This window comes from Eptesicus fuscus, chromosome 5, assembly GCF_027574615.1.
Source record: "Eptesicus fuscus isolate TK198812 chromosome 5, DD_ASM_mEF_20220401, whole genome shotgun sequence".
In the NCBI taxonomy this organism is placed as follows: domain Eukaryota; kingdom Metazoa; phylum Chordata; class Mammalia; order Chiroptera; family Vespertilionidae; genus Eptesicus; species Eptesicus fuscus.
The window spans coordinates 59,916,206-59,936,972 of NC_072477.1; the positions used below are offsets into that span (position 1 = coordinate 59,916,206).

The following is a 20,767-nucleotide window of genomic DNA, read 5'->3' on the forward strand; positions in this document are numbered from 1 at the left end:
ATTTTTCCATCCAACAGGAGCAAAAACTAAAAGAATCTTTGAAATTAGGTCTATACGTTTATTTATTCCTTTATTTTTACTTTGTGTGAGAAAGAAAACCATGTGGGAAATTTAACTTTGAGTGATTTCAATGATATTTAAAAATATGTTGATTTACTAAATCATCGGAATAAAATCTCTTTACATGTAACTAAGCTTGGAAATGCCACCACAATACCATTAACAACATTATCCAATTTCCTCAAATAAGAAGCAGTGAGAGAAACAAGCAACTAAGTGAATTATTTTGTTTTTTTCTTTAGAAACCAAACTCCAGACATATGTATTTCCCAATTTGCTCCAGAGTAAACAGAGGATGACCGAGATGTGCCTTTTGGTAAAATTGTCGTCTGGATTCCCATAATGATCCAGCCTGGAGCTGTATTCCCTAGTGAGCAAAGAAAATAGTTTTCTTCTCTGAATGTTCTACATTCTTTCCTCTCTAATAATTACATACAAGTGAAGTGACCCCAACCAGGAGGAGGTGTGGCTGCAGGCAGCAGGTAAAACAGGAGTCAGCTTAGGAATAGCAGGTGAATCCACATATTTTCTGCTCATTGGGTAATGTAGGGACTGGCTGCCCACACTGCTGGCAGCTGGGCCTTGTTCTGATTTCCTGCGGATCAGTGGCAGTGACATTTCCATAGTAAGGACAGCAGTGCAAGGAGGGGACAGAGTCATCAGTTCTATATTTTTCACAATTTCCCAAGGCTTTTGTTGTTGGCTTTGTTTTGTTTTGTATCCAGCTTCTCTTCTCTTTCGCTGTCCCCCACCTGCCTTCAGGCAGGGGAGGTGGGTGCTGGCAGGGATGGTTTCCTTGGCAGTAGGAATCCTATCATCTAGAGTAGCGACAGGGGACCCTTTGTGTTCAATTACATTGACCAATCTGATCACTTCTGCCCTGTCCCTGACCCAGAGACACCTGGGTTACAGTTTCATTGCATTCAAACCTCTAGAGTATCTAAGAAGGGAATTAAAATAGTTGCCTTTTTGAAAATATGCTACTTATGTTCTATCGAAAATCCACTGGACATGAAAACCCATCAGATACCAACATCAGAGGCCTACAACTTACCTACACAAATAGCAACTCCTATGTAGGCGACGGTGGTGATGAAAATGGCCAGCATGGTTCCTCTGGGGATGGCATCTTGGGGATCCTTTAAAAAATAATGTGGAGGTACAAGGAGACAGGGTGGAATAAGAAACAGAGATCAGTTGGAGTTATTTCTGTATTTTCAATTTTTTTAGGCTACACTTCCTGAGGCAGGTACTCTAGAAAAGATCAAGCTAATAGCAAAATGGTGAGCTCAAGTGTTTGGGGGGATAAAGATAATGTTCTGAGAGTGAATGAAGAAATCTGCAGAATTCTGCGCTGAAAAGAAGAGATCTCTAACTGTCCAGGAGGGAGCTATTATAGAAAAGTATACCAGTTAGTTCACTCACTAATGCCTCTCTCTCTCCTTTATCTCCTGTGAATTCCATGCAAATTCATAAAACCTGAAATTATTAGGAGAAATATCCAACCATACCCGGCACATTGGCGATATCGCTCTGTGTGTTTGTTTTATACTAAGCTTAAGCTTGCCTTAAAAAAAAAATCACTTTTGACTGAGCACAAAGGTTGATCTGCTAAATTCTCCAATCCCTTAAATTTTCCCTTTGGAATCTAGCTCAGGAATGACTGCAATGGGGATATTTAATTTCCAGAAGCAAGCATGAATAAAGAGGCAAATTTAAGCTTATACCAGAAATGGGCTTTTCTCTTGCTTATAAGTGTATAAAAATTCACTGAGCTGAACTCACATCATATATAATATAACATTTTATATCCTATTTGCAGGGGCTAACTCATATCATAATCAATTCCAAGCAGCATAAGTTCTAAATAATTGAATTCAACTTAACGGGGATTATTAAATAGAGATTCTAATATAGTTATTGATTGTACAGGACAGTGCCTGGCATACAGTAGGAGTCAATAAATATTGAATTGAGGGAAGCATAGTCTCAATAGGTATTCATTCCCCCACCAGAGGACATAAGACTCATCAATACAAATAAGAAATCAATGCAGTTAAAGTAAAAGTGTGGTTTATTTTGTTTCTTTGTTTTTTAGCTTAAATCCACTGATCAAAACCATCAGAAAGGTAAACTCAGGGTGACTATAGACTCAACCTGACAGCTGCATAATCAAGCCAGTCTGTCCCCATATAGGAGGAGGCCATCCCCATGGAGTCACTCTGTGGTCATTAATTCCTTCCCACTCTTTCAGGAATATCTCCACACATGGTCTGTCCAATACAATGATTTTCAACCTTCTTCACCTCACTGCACACATACACTAATTACTAAAATTCTGTGGCACACCACAAAATGAATTTTTTGCCAGTCTGCAAAAAAAAAAAAAAAAAAAAAGATATAATTTTGATTCATTCATACTGGACAGCTATGGTTGTGTTGGCTGTTGGCATTTTTTTTATTTGACAATTTAAGGGGAAAGAGGCAGTGCCCCTGACAAAATAGTCAGGTACTGCATGTTTTAAATGTTTCTGTGGCACACCGGTTGAAAATTGCTGGTCCAATACATATATGTGCAGCCTCTTCCTTCCAGGCTATTGTCTCCCCAAGTGAATGCGGCAGTGTGTGTGTGCAATTGAGCAGCACGTGGAGGGAAGAAGACAATCGTGGCTGAAGTGAGCCCGACTCAATCTCCTAATTCATGTTACATTTCAAAATTTATCTTATTGATTAAGGATTTCTTGGGATCTGAGTGAAATGTGAAGAACTGATTTAAATGGGAAGAGATAAAATATATGGAAGGATAAGAGGTGTGAAGATGGAAGGCAGTCTTGTACCTAAAACCAGAAACTTAGATTTTACTTAGAACTACCTGCTACAAGTTCTAAAATTACTTATTTAGAATTTACGTGAGGGTCAAACTGACCTGATACAAATCAAAATGTCAATATCTTAATGTATGATCATATGTTCACATTGTCTGGCCTATAGCTGCATTTCCCCACAGGGCTCAGGACTTTGACAAATGCTTAGTTTTCATTCTCATTGTTAGTTTTCATCCCCCCAGAGATAAACCTAAATCTAACTTTCCTTCACCTTTCTTCATTAAAAAAAAAAATATATATATATATATATATATATATATATGCCCAGCGACCAGAATGGCAGAATGACCAGAATGACTGGTGACTATGACTTGCACTGAAGCAGCCAACTGGCCTGATCTGGGCTCTGATCACCGCCCCCCCCCCCCGACCCTTGGCGGGCCTGGCCCCCAATCGGCCCCCAACACCCCAATCAGGGGCGGGACTGGCTGGCCAACCTCCTGCAGCCCCTCCCCTCTGCCAGCTGGGCCCAATGGGCTCCCATCAGGGCAGGTCTGCCGGACCTCACCCATGCACGAATTCGTGCACCAGGCCTCTAGTATATATATTTTTTGGATTTCTGCTTTTGTAGTGTGTCAACCATATCCTAATCTTGCATCTCTGAAAGTGCATCTTAACTGTCTTGATTAGTCTTGGTATCTCCCAGATCTTCTTCCAGGCACACATTTACAGATTATCAATGAGTATGTTAACAAATAGAAGGTTCAGGAAGGAACTTTGTGCCAACTCTCATTGACTACCATCTTCAGAAGAATGCTGGGTTGTGAGCAGAGGTAACATCGTACATATTCTTATAGTGTGAAAAAAATAAATGTTTACTAAGTTGAAGGGAGTCCATGATGTTTTGATTATTTTAAATTTCACTCAGAGAGAAATATGTGCTGATGTTTCCTTGCCACTTCCCAATATGCTGCCACCTCTCAGTCCTTAACATGCTTGACCACTCTGGCTTTTGATCATGTAAGAATAAGAGAAATATTACTTCTCAAAGCATTGTTCTCCCTTGGCTTTCAGGACCCCACTCTGTCTTGGGTTCTCCTATGTCTGAGGCAGCTTTTTCTTTTTCTTCTTCAAGGACTCCTTCTCCACCATCATTACTTTGAATGTTGTTTCCCTGGGTGCTGCCTTGTTTTCTCCTCTCCTCCCTTTTGCACAGACCAGGATGAACTCATGCATGCCATGGCTTCCAGTCTTGCTCTAGCTCCTTTCTAGAGCTCCAGACTCAAAAAATGAAAAGGGTGTTTTATTTTACTATATTTTGCAGTAAAAAAAAAACAAACATTATACATCACAGCCAAGTATACACATACAGAATTTTCCTCAAACAATTCTTTACTGCAAATGCTGTCTTCTGATTATTTTCACATCAGTGCTGTAATAGAATAAAACACAATAGATACATACCCAGAAATCTCCAATCTGATATCCTTCTGCCTTTTCAACCTCAATGGCCAAATATGAACCTCTTTTTTTCTCATCTATTATACCATGCAATCAATTCAGTAGGTTGCACCAGCATGAAATGAATACTCTATTGTATTTTATTCTATTACAGCACTGATGTGAAAATAATCAGAAGACAGCATTTGCAGTAAAGAATTGTTTGAGGAAAATTTTGTATGTGTACACTTGGCTGTGATGTATAATGTTTGTGGTTTTTTGGTTTTTTTTACTGCAAAATATAGTGAAATAAAATATCCTTTTCATTTCCTCTTCTAACTCTAATAAAAGGTGACCCCTTTGATCCATATTCCCTGCCATAGCCTTAATTCAAGGCCATGTCATCTGTTGCCCAGACTTCTGTGATATCTTCTAATTGATCTTTTGCCTCCAGTCTCCCTACTATCAGTCTCCTTCTCTCCCCCTCCCGCCTCCAGCACACTATCCATCCTTCACAATCTGATAGCAGGCTCTCTCTAAAACATATATCTAATCTTGATCTAACTTCCTTAGTGTCTCTAGCTAGTTTTGGGATAATATCCAAACTCTATTGTCTGTAGTTTAAAGGACTTCTGAGTTCTATTTACTGGTATAAATGAGGGTATGTGCTGAAAGTTAAGCTTAATAGTAAAATCACCAAAGTATTTTTAAATGGAAAGGAAAAAAAAAACCACCTTTTTATAGCAATGCTATTACCACTTGTGCCCTAAAAATCATGAGATAGCCTCTTCATTTCTTTCACATGCAAAATCAAACTTAGTGATTTCTCAGTTACAGATTGATAGATAAGTAAAAATCTGTACTAATACAGCATCCCTAACTTAAGTTAGCATTTACCTCAGGAGAAAGAAATTGTAAGTTTTGCCTTTTTAGGTAGCGATCTTTTTTAGTTCTTTGCTTACTCCCAGAGTGCCCAGGACACAGAGAAGGCCCTTTATAAATGTTTATTAATATATTGATGCAAATATTTTCCTTGTGTGCCCTGTTCTGCAGGTAAACTAATTCCCATCAGTAGCATCTATCTCTGTGCCTTCTTGCATTTCATTCCTTCTGTTTTGATTGTCCCTCTCTTCTTTGTTCTATTAATGAAGTCCTTGAAATCTGGATTGAATGTCCTTCCTCTGAAAGCCTTCCCTCACTTCTTTAGGGACAGCAACTACTGTTTCTCCTTTACCTTGCATGTGATCCGTTTTTGTTTCTTAGGACTCAATTAGAGTAATTATGTCTCCCCCTTAGACCACGAGCTCCTGGAGGGGAGGGCTGAGGTCTCCTCTGCTTCCCCGGTGCCTGGTGTAAGCAGGCTCAGTAAGTGTTGGCTGAGCTGAACTGACTACTAAGCATCTAATACAAAACTTGTCTTTAAGGAGTCTGAGAAAAGCACAGGAGTCTTTCATTCAAATGTGTACATGCCGTTTATAGAAGCTTAAATCAGTGGCATCTGATACTTTTCCAAATCTGAGAAACTGGAAGCTCAACATCCACAGCTAAGTCTCATGAAGCAGTCATATTTACCACTTGAATAATTTTGAGCAACGTTATGTTTCTGAGCCTCAGCTTAATCTTTTTTTATGCCATATTTCTGCTCAAAAACTTACCGAGGCACTGTGGTCCTTAGTATAACAAATCCTGAAGCCTTTATTCATTCACTCAATAAATATTTATGGAAGCTTTACTAGCTCTGAGGTTACAGCAGTGAACAAAACCAAAGGCAAAACCCCACTTTCATGGAGTTATATTCTAGGGCAACCCCCTCTCACTTGGTCTCTCCAACAGCTTCTCCTTACTTTATTAGGTTATCCAGCATCATGAGAGCTTTCCCAGTTAAGATGTGAGAGATCCTTACTGGTCCTAGTTTTCCCCTTGCCTGACTGTTCTTTTGTGTCTCTGCCTGTAGTACATTTTCTCACCAATAGCCAATACTCAGCCTTGCTTTCAGTTCACACTCAAGTGTTACTGCCAGAAGGAAATAATCCTTAACTTAATAATTATTCGTTCATTATTTTATCTTCCAATCCATTTGGCAGTGCCTACGGTTTTCATTTATACATATCTCTTGATGGCTCTTGCAAACATTTCTTGTTTTCCAAAGTAGGTTATAAATTTCTTGAGGTAAAATCTGTACCTTCTACTTTATGTGTGTGGTGGGGAGATACTGTTTATTGTCTCCTAATATTCTTTCTCACCTTCTTCCTTTTACCCTAGAACCCTCTAAAATGTTATCTGGACACATGGCAGCCCAGCTGGACACATTTGCCAGCCTTCTTTACAACTAGGAAAGGCCTCAGACTAAATGCTGGCCAATGGAATGTCAGCAGAAGTGATACATTGAAAGTCCAGGAATTGCTTGTCCTCTGCTTCCTATTCCTCTTCCGATGGACTGGAATATGATCTTGGAAATGATCAGTAATTTTTGACCTTGCAGATAAGGGCAATCCCCAAGGGAATGGTAAAACAGGGAGGTCATTTGGGTTCCTGTGCTACTTTTTGGAGCAGATCTTTCTTACTCCACTGGGTGGCTATGAGTTCAAATTTTTATTCACTAAAAAAACTTCTATCTTGTTTAGGTCAAAATTAATGGCCTTTTATACAACATTCAAACCATATCCTAACAAATACAATGCTCCTTACAGTAGTTAACATAGAAAAATATGAGTGAGTGTTGGATAAATACCAATTAAACAAGTGTATGTATCCCTAAATTTAACATCAGCATTCAGCAATAAAATAATTTGTCTTTGCTTCTTGTTTGTTTTTCTTAAATGTTCCATGTTCTTACACATTATGTGTTTAAAAGAGAAAGTGGTGGTTCTGATATTTTTTTTTACTGAACTGTATTTATTTGGTTGGAAATGTGACACATGCTCTACTCTGCCTTTTGATACCACTGAATAAGACTTTGGAAGGACTACCAGAAATAGGATAGTTTGGCACTTAAAGATAATCGAATAATCAGGAAACCTTACAGAAATGTTATGGTTTGAAAGCTGTAGAGAAACATGGTCACTATCGATCTCTGTAGCTCTTTGTGCTGCCCACCAACTGCACCACCACCCCCTGGGACTACAAAAACAGAGAAAACAACATACCTCCAAGTCTCCTGAGATATTGGCACCTGCAAGAATCCCAGTGGCTGCTGGGAAAAAAATGGCAAAGACAGAGAAGAAACCTTCTCCTTTTGTGAAGCTTGGCCCAAAGTTTTCTGCAAATATTGATGCTGCAACACAAATAATGAGAAAATTATTATTAGACATTCTTCACAGAGTAGGAGATAAAGTTACCTTTGGCTTCTATAGCCCTAAATGCAAATGAGTTCCTATAATCTAAATGAAAGGAACTGAACGATGTTGGTGTGCTCTCCTGATGAGCCTCATGGTAATATTTGTCAAAGGTCACATACATATCACAAGGTTTTAGATCTCTAGAACAGAGCTCTGCAATTTTTAAAATATTTTTTAAATTCTTTATTGATCAAGGTATTGCATATGTATCCTTATCCCCCCTTTGCCCCCCTAGCCCCCCCGCCCCTGCCCTCACCCCCCTAGTGTCTATGTTCATTGGTTATGCTTATATGCATGCATGCAAGTCCTTTGGTTGATCTCTCCCTCTTCCCCCCACTCTCCCCTGCCTTCCCTCTGAGGTTTGACGGTCTGATCAATGCTTCTCTGTCTCTGGATCTGTTTTTGTTCATCAGTTTATGTTGTTCATTATATTCCACAAATGAGTGATATTTATCTTTTTCTACTGACTTATTTCACTTAGAAGATTGAGAAGTGAAGAAATGAATAATTCTCTCATGGTCAAATATACCACACACATACACTCTTCTACACATATACAACTAATTCTCACATGCATAAATACCTTAATTAACACACTGCTTTTCTATGCCTTTTTTAAAACTGCAGAACCTTGTGGGTGGGACTACCTTAAAATTTTCTGTTAATATTCTCACCTACTGACTCCTTGCTGAGATTGAATTTTAAATCATTATACCAGATTATTATCTATGGGAGAATACTATTGCCCCAGGTTGTCATCAATGAAAAGGAAATAATCTAGAAGAAAAGGAAAAGGAAGCAAAAAAAGAATGAACAATGTGAACAAAAGAATCTGAAATAATGCAAACATAAGGAAAGAAAATTTATAGCATCAGAAAAAATACAGCAGGAGGTGGAAGGAGGGAAAAGAATAACAAGGAAAAAGATGTTAACATGCAAAGCAAACAAGACAATCCTTATAAAAAGAATCAGAAAGAAAGAGATGATCCTATCTAATAATAGACAAATATGCAAATTGACCGTACCTTCGCTACACCCGCGATTGGCCAGGAGGCGCGGGGGGGGGGAGGCGGGACTCAGGGTGGCCAGGGTGGCCGATTGAGCCGGTGGGACGCTGAGCTCTCGTCGCCAGTGGTGGCTCGAGCTCAGCGTCTGTGCCATGGCTGTGCTGTGGCACAGAAGGGGCCTCTGGGGCAGTGAGCTCACGTCCCGCCACAGACCATCAAAAGCGGGGGAGCTAGGTGCCTGTCCGCTCAGGCACCAGGCAGACACCCAGCTCCCCCGTGATAGAAAGCGAAAGCGTGTAGGGGACCCTACACGTGCATGATTGAATCATGCACTGGGCCTCTAGTATCATATAAAAAGGAAATGAATACTGACAAGTGAGCGAATGAAGGGAAATCTTTGTAAAATCTCAGCAGTGGCTCCATGAGTAAGCTAGAATGGGAAGCTGGGAAAGAGTGGATCTGTGGGGTAGAAGAGGGGAGAGAAGTCAAATACCATGCTCAGTGACACCATCTCAGGATGCTACAGGAAGTAACTCCTACAGTCTTTTATGCTTGAAAACCCAGCAGTGATACTAGGCAATGCTATTAAAAAGTAAGGTGCAAAAAAGTCTAGCAATGAAAAAAAAAAAAGACTTTTTTCCTTTAGTGCTCTCAGTGGTTGAACCAATGGTCTGAGCTTCCTCCTCCTTCTTTGCATGTGCACTCTGCTTCTACTCTTTTGACAGCAACAAGCTGTCTAGCACTTGAAGGTTTTCAAGACACTTTCACATCCACGATCTTACTTGCTTTTTAAAAATCCCCTCAGAAATTTGTTATTATCAGCTTATCAGGAAAATCTGAGACCCAAGCATGTTAGGTGAGCCTTCTAGCTGGTAAGCAGCAGGGTTGAGACTCACGCTGGCTCTCCTGAATCCAACCTCTGGCTCTTCCCTGGATCACATGGGGATTCCAAGGATGGAGTGGCAGTTACAGGGATGCTGATGGAGGTGAGCAACAGAGAGCTATTTATTACAAAGCAACTCATTTGTCAACTGTACCTTGGTAGTTAAAGAAACCTCTGGACTTCTTCTCATTGTTGGATGGGATGACTGTTCCAATGAAGAAGTTTGCAATAGCAATAAGAAGAATGATCAGAAGGATCACTTGAGCCTGGAATGGCAAAGTAAAAGGAGGCCAAATTAGATTTATTTAACAATTTTGTGCAAAAACATGAAAGTTATGTTCCCCTGACGAAAGACTCTATCTCATTATTCCAGTTGAGACTCTACTGCCCAGAGTAGGTCATAAGTAGATCCTAATGGAATGACATCTTAATAAGCCTTATTTGACCTGAACATACATATTACATTTTCAATGGGCGTATGTGCTTGGACACTTGAAACTGACATTATAAGAACATTCTAAGTACTAGGTAGGTAACTCACTGCAGTGTCCTCAGAAATATAAGTGAAACCCAAATTTTTAACATTAATATTAATAGAGCTTATTTCTTTTTTTAGGCAGAGCACCATGGATTCCTCCCATCCCCAGTGCTAACTGCAGAAGTACAAGAACACAGAATGACTCATAGAAATCCCTGGACACTTAGTGTATTTGATGTTGGGCTGCCAATGTGTTCCCAGAACAAGCAGTCTGCAAAGTTGACCAGCCAAATTGTCTATTTTTAGTTTCCCATACATTTCAGGGTGTTTATTGACTTGGCATTTCCACACGCTGTTCCCTCTGCTAAGAAGGCACTTCTCTTTGCAGAACTATTTCCTTCTTCTCATCCTTTCAGTCCTAGTTACCTCCTCAGACAGGCCTTTCTTGACCACTGGATCTAAATCAATAATAGCTAACATTCACCAAGGGTTTACAATATAACAGCTGCAAATTTAACTTTATCAGTATTCTTTCAGAAGTAGGTAGTATTATCAACATTTAAAGATAAAAAGAAACTGAGTCATGAAGATAAATTAAACAACTTACTAAGGGTCATATGGTTATAAACTAGATTTGAATCTAGGCATTCTAACAGCAGAACTTTAACTTCTACCCTCTATTATCATGAAACTATATCGCCGCCCTCAGGGAATAAAGCTATTGAAAGTAGATTTCCCATTATTTTCTATCTCAGTGCCCTGCTTATTGCCTTCATAGTACTTTTACAATTTACCATGTTATATGTACTTGTTATCTCCTTGATTATTACTCAGATCCTCATAGACCATGTATTCAACTAGGGTAGAAATTGTGCCTGTTTTATTCAGGGCTGAATATCCAGTGCCTAGCAGAATGCCCAGGACAAATACTTAATCAATTTTTGTTTAATGTGTGAGTGCATAATCCATAAATAAGTGCCATGTAGGAATGTTTCCTATTGCTTCCTATAGATGGACGGCTTTGGCCATCTTTTCATAGCCGGTGAGCACCAGTAGTCTGGTTACTGCATCTCTAGGTATATAAGCTCAGTTTCAATTAGACCAGTCACTGTATAGTTACAAGGCATTCAGAAAACATGCTCCCCATCATTTAGAAGTTTACTAACTGTTTTACTACTCTTTAAATCCAGGGATTCTCTAGTTCCAAGGTCTGTGATGCCCTCTAATTTGCTACTGAAGTACTAGATTTCAGAGAATGATTGTTTCTGCCTCTATTACCTTCTTCCAACACATTTGCCATTTATTTTGAGTTTCAGCACCCACAGCCACCTTGAAAGGGGCTACCAGGAGTGTGATGGAAAAATACAGGCTGCCAGCATGTACCATTGCTATGATCATAAGGGGATCTGGGCATAAAGATGGCACCAACCGTGGTGGTTGTATCACTGTGATGGTACATAAAGAAGGACAAAGCATTGATCTGATCATGTCACACGTGAGCTGTTGAGTAATGACCACCTGGATGTCGTGCTTTGAGGGCTTGGTGTCCCACGTAAGCCTAACCTGCAACTTTTCCATAGCAAGTAATAACAGCAATTCTTTTTAAATATGGGCCTCCTTCTGTCCCTGCAACTTGCTCCAGGTCTGACCATCGGTTGTTGATAACCTTATTTTGTGAAATTCACCTTTGCTTCCCATTCCATTCCAGCTACTGAAATTCCTAAAAGAATCACCACTGTGATTGAGCCTATGATCCGGATATCATTGGTTGGATCCACCATCATTGAATCACTCTCCTGAGGGGAAAAATCACAAAAATAGTTAGATATGGAGCTTTTATTTTTTTCCCCCTTGTGTATTTATTGCATCATTTAACAGTAAGATGAGATACTATACACTACTGTCTGGGGCCATACAGGATGAATGGAAAAATGAAGTGCTCATGAATTTGAGAAGATAAAGAACTGAACATTATTTGTTTCTAGGCTAATAGGCCTTTGATAGCCAAAGTTAGGAGTTGGACATTTTAGAGATTCATTCTAATAACAGCTTTAGAAGCTATTATAGCACTAAGTAAAAGTATGTGTAGATACAGATACCATGTATCGTTTCAGAAGAATGACTAGTTATTTTTGTGTGTCAGATAAATTCTAGAGGAATAAAAATGAGTGTTTTCCAAAGTGAATATCAGAATATAAGTTTTATTCAATTAAAGAACAAACTACACAAAGCAGGCAATGCATCTCTTGAAGAGAGCATACCTTATGAACTCTATTCATGTAATTTTTAAATAAATATACTGTTACCAATTAAATTCAGTGAATGCTATCACTACCACAGAAAGAGAACTAGAAGTTAGGTCATATACCACCTAATGCACACACATATACCACCTAGATGGGGCACCTCAACTAGGAAACGCCTAGTTTTCTGCAGTGGGTTATTCTAATGTTTGAACTTCCTTTCTGTTTGTAAACCTATAATAATAATAGTAATACAGTAGTCCCCCTGCCTTTATCTGTGATTTCCCTCTCCATAGTTTCCGTTACCCATGGTCAACCATGGTCCAAAAGTATTAAATGGAAAATTCCAGAAATAAACAATCCATAAGCTTTAAATTAAGTGCTGTTCTGAGTAGCATGATGAAATCTTGTGCTGTCTGCTCTGTCCCACTTAGGATGTGAATCATCCCTTTGTCCAGTGTGTTCATGCTGTATACACTGCCCGCCTGCCTGTCAGTCACGCAGTAGTCTTCTAGGTTATCAGATCAACTATCATGATATCTTGGTGCTTGTGTTCAAGAAACCTATTCTACTTAATGGTTTCACAGTGCAAGAGTAGTGATGCTGGCAATTTGGATATGCCAAAGAGAAGTCAAAGAGAACCTCCTTTAAGTGAGAAGGTGACTACAGTACAATAAGGTATTTTGAGAGAGACCATATTCATAAAATATTTATTATAGCATATCCTTAGCATTTTTCCTATTTTATTGAGTTCTTGTGGTTAATCTCTTGTGCTTAATTTATAAATTAAACTTTATCATAGGTATGTATAGGAAAAACATAGAACATGTAAGGTTTAGTACTGTCCACAGTTTCAGGCATCTACTGGAGGGCTTAGAACAGACCCTCAGTGAAGAGGGTGGGACTACTGTATTGCTGCTGCTGTTAATAATACCCATTATTTACTGTATGTTATGCAGTATTTCATGTACATTATTTCATTTGATCTGTACCACATTTCTATGAAATGCATAAAAGAGTATTAGTGCATGTTAAAGATTTTGAAAACAAGATTCAGATGAATAGAGGGATTGGTCCAACAGCCAGTAAATGTGAGAGCCAGGATTTTAAGTCAGATTTGTGTTTTTTTAATCCTCACCAAAAGATAATTTTCCGTTGATTTTTAGAGAGTGGAAGAGAGAGGGAAAGAGAGAAATATCGATGTGAGAGAAACACACCGATTGGTTGCCTCCTGTACAAGCCCCGACCAGGACCTGGGCTGGGGAGGAGCCTGCAACCGAGGCACGTGCCCTTGCCCAGAATCTGACCCGGGACACTTCAGTCTGCAGGCCGACGCTCTGGTTAAGTCAGTTTGAATGTCAAGCCTAGGGCTCCTTCAACTATATCCAAGTTCCACATTCTGCAGAATAAATCTATTTCTTCTCATCTTGCCATAATAATATGCCCTACTGCCCTGAAAAAGCAAAGTAAGCCAAATGATCTTGCTTGGATAAAAAAAGAAGAGCTTTTACTTACCTTAAGAAGGTCTACCACAGTCTCAGCAAATCCCACCACATACATAGCAACAGCCACTGCGTTGGCAAAAGCAAAGATCAAGCCTATAGACCCACCGAACTCTGGCCCTAAGCTCCTGGAGATGAGATAGTAGGCCCCACCTGCAACAGAAACAACACGCTTTACATGAGGAACCACTAAGGGATTTAGTTTATTTATTTTATAAGGGATTTGGTTTATATGGCAAAATAATTCTGAACATCTGAGAACATGTAAAATATTAATTGTTCTAATAAAAAGATTATATTTTCTTAATAATTTTAGGAATCTGTGTCACCTTAATGAATAGCTTAAACCTTCCTTGCACTTGTATATTATCTACAATAGAGTTATCCTGACTCAGTAAAATCCAACTTAGTGAAACCTAATTAAACACAAATGTTACAAACAAGAGTACAGCAAACTTTACCATAAGTGCTTTGTCTTTTGTAAAATTTCATTGGAAAGTTCAAATCAATAATGCAACTGAAGTAAAATTTTATATCTGAAATTTCCCAAAACAGGCAGGCTAGGCAGAAAATGAAGTAGGTGAAGTTATTCTAACTCCCTTTCTGTTATAGTTTTCTGGGTACATATTTGCTGTGTGAAAAAGGTATCTGTATAGTTCTGTGTATCATCCACTCTATAAATCATACTTGTGTTTGTTTGTTTTTAATGTTTTTAGTTCCAGAAGGCATGATTATTGCCAAATACCTCTATGTATATGGAGGCGACAAATGGGAAGAAAGGTAGAGAGGGCTTGGAACAATTATTTCTCCCTTGGACCTTGAAAAGGTAGCTCTATATATGGCTGTGTACTTCTGTGCACATGAAATACTGAGCTGGATTAGCTAATTGCTTAGAGAGTACTGAGAGTTGTCAGTGAAGGTAAAAAAGATTAGATGTTGAGAGGCCTGGATAACTTGATATTATCACAGACCATAGTAAATTAATAACTTCCTATACTGAGCTTGTCTTAGAGGTAGACAGAATAGGTAGGGAAATGACATTGAACAAACGTATCTAAAAATGAAACAAATTATCTTTACTGAAAATGAATTTCCTCCACTATAGTCACTCCTGTGGGTTAAGGGGTCAAAGTCATCTCTGAAAATGTAACCTATTATCTAAGTGGGGCAAATCCCCATTATTTCCTTTGTCCATATTACATTAAATAATTGGGCTAGCCAGTTACTTAGGCTTGGTCAAAGTGAGAGCCTCACAGAAATTATGAGAGGAGGTATGTTGTGGGTAGCGAGGTATTTTAGAAGCTCTTGGGTGGGGAGACTTGGGTAAGATACCCAAATAGAAACCCTGAGGAACCAAAGCAGAATGGAAGGGGGAAGAAAGAAGTTAGGACATTGGTCAACTTTAGGCACTTCGTTTTCTGTTTAGGCCTGCTTGTTCCTGGATAATTTGAAAGAAACTCTTTGTTTTGTTTGTTTTTCTCTTTAAAGATCTTCTCATGGCTGTTGGACACTGGAAGCATAGTGTTGGGGTGAACTCTGAGGACAGAGTGGGATGTTTCAGCACTGACAGCTGGGCCACTGGAGAAGACCCATGCTGAGGGGACCTGGGAGAGAGCCAACAGGGCTTGTCCAAGGCACAAAAAATGCCTTCTTTCCAGACACCTGGTCACTCTCTACTTTATAAACATGTTCAATCACTGGAAATGGGTTGAAGAAATTTTTTCTGGAGATCTCTTAATATTAGTTGAGAAGAACATTGTCTTACTCCTTACATTTTGGGTTATTTTGTCTTATTTTAAGGCTTTGGAGACTATCAATATAAAATTTTTGCTTCCAACATTAAATCAACTCTAGATGTTACTACATAACCAAGCTTGCAGTCATAAGTAAATGAATCGGCTTACCTCCTCTTACTACTCCATTTGTGCAAATGGCAGACATAGAAATACCTGTGAGTGTTGTCACTACCACACTCAGGCCAATGATGATGACTCCAAGACCTGCAAAATCCCCCAAGAAAAGTGTTTGGCTCCAGTACTTCAAGAAGTCCCCAGTACGTCAGGAGGCAGCAGTCTGCCTCTTGTCACAGCAGGTTCAGTCTCCCCATGAGAAACCTGAAATGTTCTAAAGAATCCCACTCCACGAAGGTCTAGGAAACACCTGAAATGTACTAAACTTTAAAATTGAAGCCATGTCCAGGAATGATTTTCCAAGAAACACCAGGAAGAGGAGTGCAGACTAGCCTGAAAAATAAAACATTTGCGCAAGGAAGTTGAGCATCTGGAAACTGGGACCTGCAATGTGCCAGAGAGTCCATTAGAAAAGAGACCACAGCTGGCCAGAGTGGGCCAGGTCTATACTCACAGTACCTCATATTTCCTTCAGCATCCAGATCATCCAAAGAGTTAGCCAGGCTTCGAGAACATTGGGCTACTTTCTTGTTCCCATAAAAAAAAGTATATAAAAAGTTTTGCCTACCCGTAGTAAGTGATGAGAGCATTAGATATCTTAGAAAGTTTACCTCCACGCACAAACCCGTTAGTTGCTATTGCAGAAGTTGACAACCCAGTAATAGAGGTTACCATGGTGGAAAGAAGAATTATGAGAACTCCAAGACCTGTTAGCAATGAAAGATAAAAGATAGCACATTTTACTTTTCTTCCTTGGATTCCGTATTGCCACAAACTATACTGCCTTTTGTTTAAGTCTTCATGTCCAAGCCTTGGGCCACAACGGAGTTCCTTTGTGCTAAAGAGAAACTGGTTTGCCTGGCATACAGATCAAGTCAGAGAACTGCTCATTACGATGAAGGATGGTTTCCAAAAGTAAACACAATCTAAACTGCAGCCCTGGAAAGGAAACGTTGACTTGTGCTGATGTCCTGGGAGAGAAACTACCCTGGCTGTGGAAAGAGAAAACATGACATTTGACCTTCTCTCTTGCTTGAGAGGAATGAATGAGAGAGTTGGGGGTTGACAAAGGTTAAATCCTTCCCCGTTCTTCTTGCATCTCTCTTGCCTGAGGAGGGGTTGCGGGGGAAACTTGGATTACCTTTAAAAACACTCCAGAAAGGTCAGTGGTGAACTATTTGAGCCTGTGTTGCCTTTACCTTACAAATGATCATGCGGGTCACAAGTTTAATTACCTCCTCTGACATATCCATTTGTGGCAATAGCAGAGGTGGATAAACCTGTGATAGCAGTCACTGTCACGGCTAAGCCGATGATAATCACACCAAGACCTCAGTTGAGAGAGGAAAAATAAAGGCAATTAATTGGTGGAACAATCCATTAGGTCATTTGCATAAAAACCAGCAGGGTAATCACCAAAGGACCACTTTTGAGTTAACAAGGTGGCCTAACAATTGCCACAGAGTAAGGGCTCAGTTCTAAAGTTTTCTGTCAATAGTAGTACAGATCCTACAAACTCAAGAGCTAAGATGTGGAGTGTGAAATTGAACACAATGAAGCAACTATGACTGGTCAACATTTAACATGAACCTCACTGATGATGATGATGAAGTTCTAAAGACATTTATACACATAGTAATTGGCCTATACAATACCAAGCTGTTAATATAACTAAAGAGTAAATGTTCATCTTTCCAGGTAACTATCTTTTTATGTACATTTGGTTGTGTGGGAGTGGGAAATTAGATACAATCTAACAAATTGTTCATCTGGCAGAAAAGTAATATGGAAAGAACCAAATTGAACTACTTTCACGCACTGGCTATGTGACTTCTGACAAGTTAATAATTTTCTGAGCCAAAATGGCAGTGAAATGAGAAAGAATGCATGTGTGAAGTGGCCAGCATTGTGCATAGAACACAGTCCACCATCAGTGGCATTGCTTTGTGATCTGATCCACAATAGCCATAATAGCTATTGTTTATTAAAAGCCTACTCTCTATCCAGTTACATGTTAGATAACATGAGAAATACAAAGAACAAATAAAATGAAGAAAGCTGCCCTCCAGGATCTTATGGTACAGAAGTCAATGATTATGAGAGGGAGAGAGTGGTAAACCAGAATTCAAAGGAAGGCAAGGGTGCCCTCCGCTAAGGATTATTTTGAGCTAAAGGTAGTTGAAAAGAAGCAGATACTTCCCTCTATTTGCCTAAACACAGGACATAAATTTGTAAAGGTGCCAGAGACAAGTCTAGACCTTTATCAGCTGGAATTGGTACCAGAGGAACGTAAGCTTATCTTCTATTAGTTCCTCCATATATTTGCCTTCCCACAGTTTGCCACCATCCGTAAGTGTTGGCAGGCTCTCTAGTTCCAAGGATGATTAGAAGGGTAATCAGCCAAGAGCGGTTGTGATCTCTCTGGACATTCCCCCAGGAGATACGGAAGTCTAGGGAGATTAAGGGAAGAAACGGGAACATCCTGGCTCGAGCATAGGTCTCTAGGCTATTTTACAGGTGCAGTAGGAAGAGGCTAACTATGGGTAAAACATGCAAACTCGGACCATATTGCTTTGGCACCTGTACATTCTTAAGTGTGGTGTTCTAAGAAATTGTTGCACTAAATTTTTTTACATCTATTGCAGGGATCCTAGGGTGAGCATCGCCTCTTCATCACTATGTAGCCTCAGTTCTTTGTACCTCTAAAAGTGATTCCTTTTGACCTTTTGCACATCATTTTGCTCTTGACTTTGTTTTGAGTAAGTTTGACCAAATGTTTAGCTCACCCCAACAACTATACAGAACCATATAGTTTGCATTTCAGGGCATTAAACCTACTCTGATTTTATTTCCCTGCCCCAATTTTCCCCTTGCCTCTATTTTCCCAACAATTCTTAATTTATCCTTTGGCATTGCATACTTTTCTGTAAATCATATGAAATCCTGAAATAAATTTTATTCCTTTACACAGTGGAGGGATTTGTTTATCTCTCACAAACATAAAATCCCAGGCTAAAAAGTAAGGTAGAGAACATTTACTTCATAGTTTTCTCAAAGTACAGTCATCTAATCACCTACTCCAGAAAATGCCTGGGGCACCTATTAAAAATGCCCATACTGAGTTTGATCTTTCAAAGTGAATCCCTGGATTCTACAGTTTTTAAAAATATATATTTTATTGATTATTTTACAGAGAGGAAGGGAGAGAGATAGAGAGTTATAAACATCGATGAGAGAGAAATATCGGATCAGCTTCCTCCTGCACAGCCCCTACTGGGGATGTGCCTGCAACCAAGGTACACGCCCTTGACCGGAATCGAACCTGGGACCCTTCAGTCAGCAGGCCAATGCTCTATCCACTGAGCCAAACCGGTCAGGGCGATTCTACAGTTTTATAACTTAACATCCCAGGTAATTTTTATGCACCCCACAGTCTGAAAACTATTGCACTATCCTCAGCCTGTCTCAATTGGTGTTTTGCTATTCAGCAAGGTTCTTTAACATTTATCGTCAAAGAATTGATTGGGAAACCATTAGTCCAGCTCCCCAACTTTTAGATGACAAAATGACCCTCACAGAGTATAAATTACTTGCTTCTGGTCATACCTGCTTTTCACACCCTTCTTCCCTGCCTGATGTTAAGTTTACGGGAAACTATCTGGCCCCAGCCACAGTCTCCAAGGCAGAGAAGACCAAAGAGATGGCATTATTGGCTCATTCTACCATTTCCCAGACAAGACAGCCAACACTCGTGACTCCAGAATGGTTACCTAAGGGCTAAAGGGCTACAGTTAGTTACTTCTGGCTCCAGCTTTCTTCTGGCTTTGTTCCCAGGGTCTGGGCTTAGTGTATTCAGGTTTCTTCTCCAAGCTATCCCCAAAGCAGAAAGAAACTATTTGTATTGTCTCTTTTCTTACCCAATAAAAGGGATTCAAATGGGACTTAATGAACTCATTTAGCTTTAAGTTTAGAGCAAAGGCCAGTAAAATTGAGTAAGGGTAGTAATATGTTTCTACTACTCACTAAAGTCTATTCTCTGAGAATTAAAAGAAAGGGCAGTGTGAAACTTATTTTAACAGCCATTTAGGTAGAACTCTATCTCTTCTAAAGTAGGATTGAACAGTGTAAGTAAAAGGTCTTTATTAAAACAAGACTGATGTCTGAAAGCAAAATAAGCAGTTTAGCAGAAGATAGGATTCTTCCTATTTTACAGTGTTGCAATAAACATGAAACTGGATTGACTGTGAAGAGTAATGTAAGATCTGATTAAAGTTCAGATTATAGCCCAAACATATGGATGTTAAATAAATTGCATTAAAAAGAATTACTTTTGCCCTTGGCTATGCCCACACCTCCAAACAAAGTAATGATTCTTGATGATCTCAATAAGTTACTAAACTGCCCTTAGAAACCTAATTTTGCATGAAACCCTGGAGCAAAAACTTGGCGATATTAAGATGCAGATTTTCCATGGAACAGCATATACTTATTTGGGACCCTGAGGCTGTAAGCATTCATTTGACACGCATCATAAAGCCAGCAAGCAGCCCTTTGTCAGGAACCCAGCCGTTGCCAAACATGAAACATGGAAAAACTATGGGAACAGGTTCCAGTTTTTCAATTTACAACCCAGCCCTTTCTTTTTTCCGAGTTAGTCTTCTGATGATTCTGAGTGTATTTTGAGGAGCAAAGGTGTTAAATGATGATCAAGTACCTTTTGAATGAGAAGTGAGGTACATTCTGGAATAGTATCTGAAAGCATATCCAAATGTCTATGTTCTTGATACTAATGATTTATAAGTCTTCCCTAAGAGTGAATCCATAATGTATTTTCCATATATAGAGTAGCACACCATTATCAATTTTTATCACATTAAGTCAGGAACTTTGATAAAATTCAAATACATTTTTATATAAATTTTATTAATATACTTTCAATAAAAAGATTTGCCACAGGAAATAATACTTTAAATAGAATATAATATTTAAACATTAAATAATCACTCATAATAATTTCAACCACATTCATTTTCCATTTAGAAAAATTAGCAAGAGTTATATATATGATCTCAGTTGTTTTA

At 39.2% G+C, this 20,767-nt stretch overlaps 1 protein-coding gene across 3 annotated transcripts in view; it reads right to left on the reverse strand.

The window, feature by feature from the left end:
- The window catches only part of SLC12A1 (solute carrier family 12 member 1), an 85,116-nt gene that overhangs the window by 52,888 nt on the left and 11,461 nt on the right, over nucleotides 1-20,767 (reverse strand). Inside the window, exons 4-9 of one of the 3 annotated variants that reach the window (XM_008143117.3) lie at nucleotides 15,681-15,776; nucleotides 13,790-13,929; nucleotides 11,717-11,827; nucleotides 9,708-9,819; nucleotides 7,472-7,599; nucleotides 1,115-1,199 (exon numbers count right to left, since the gene is read on the reverse strand). In XM_008143117.3, coding sequence (XP_008141339.2) covers nucleotides 1,115-1,199; nucleotides 7,472-7,599; nucleotides 9,708-9,819; nucleotides 11,717-11,827; nucleotides 13,790-13,929; nucleotides 15,681-15,776 — 672 coding nt within the window. Of the gene's footprint in view, nucleotides 1-1,114; nucleotides 1,200-7,471; nucleotides 7,600-9,707; nucleotides 9,820-11,716; nucleotides 11,828-13,789; nucleotides 13,930-15,680; nucleotides 15,777-16,297; nucleotides 16,394-16,921; nucleotides 17,018-20,767 lie in introns of all 3 variants that reach the window. The other 2 variants (XM_008143116.3, XM_028147679.2) reach the window with 2 other exon arrangements.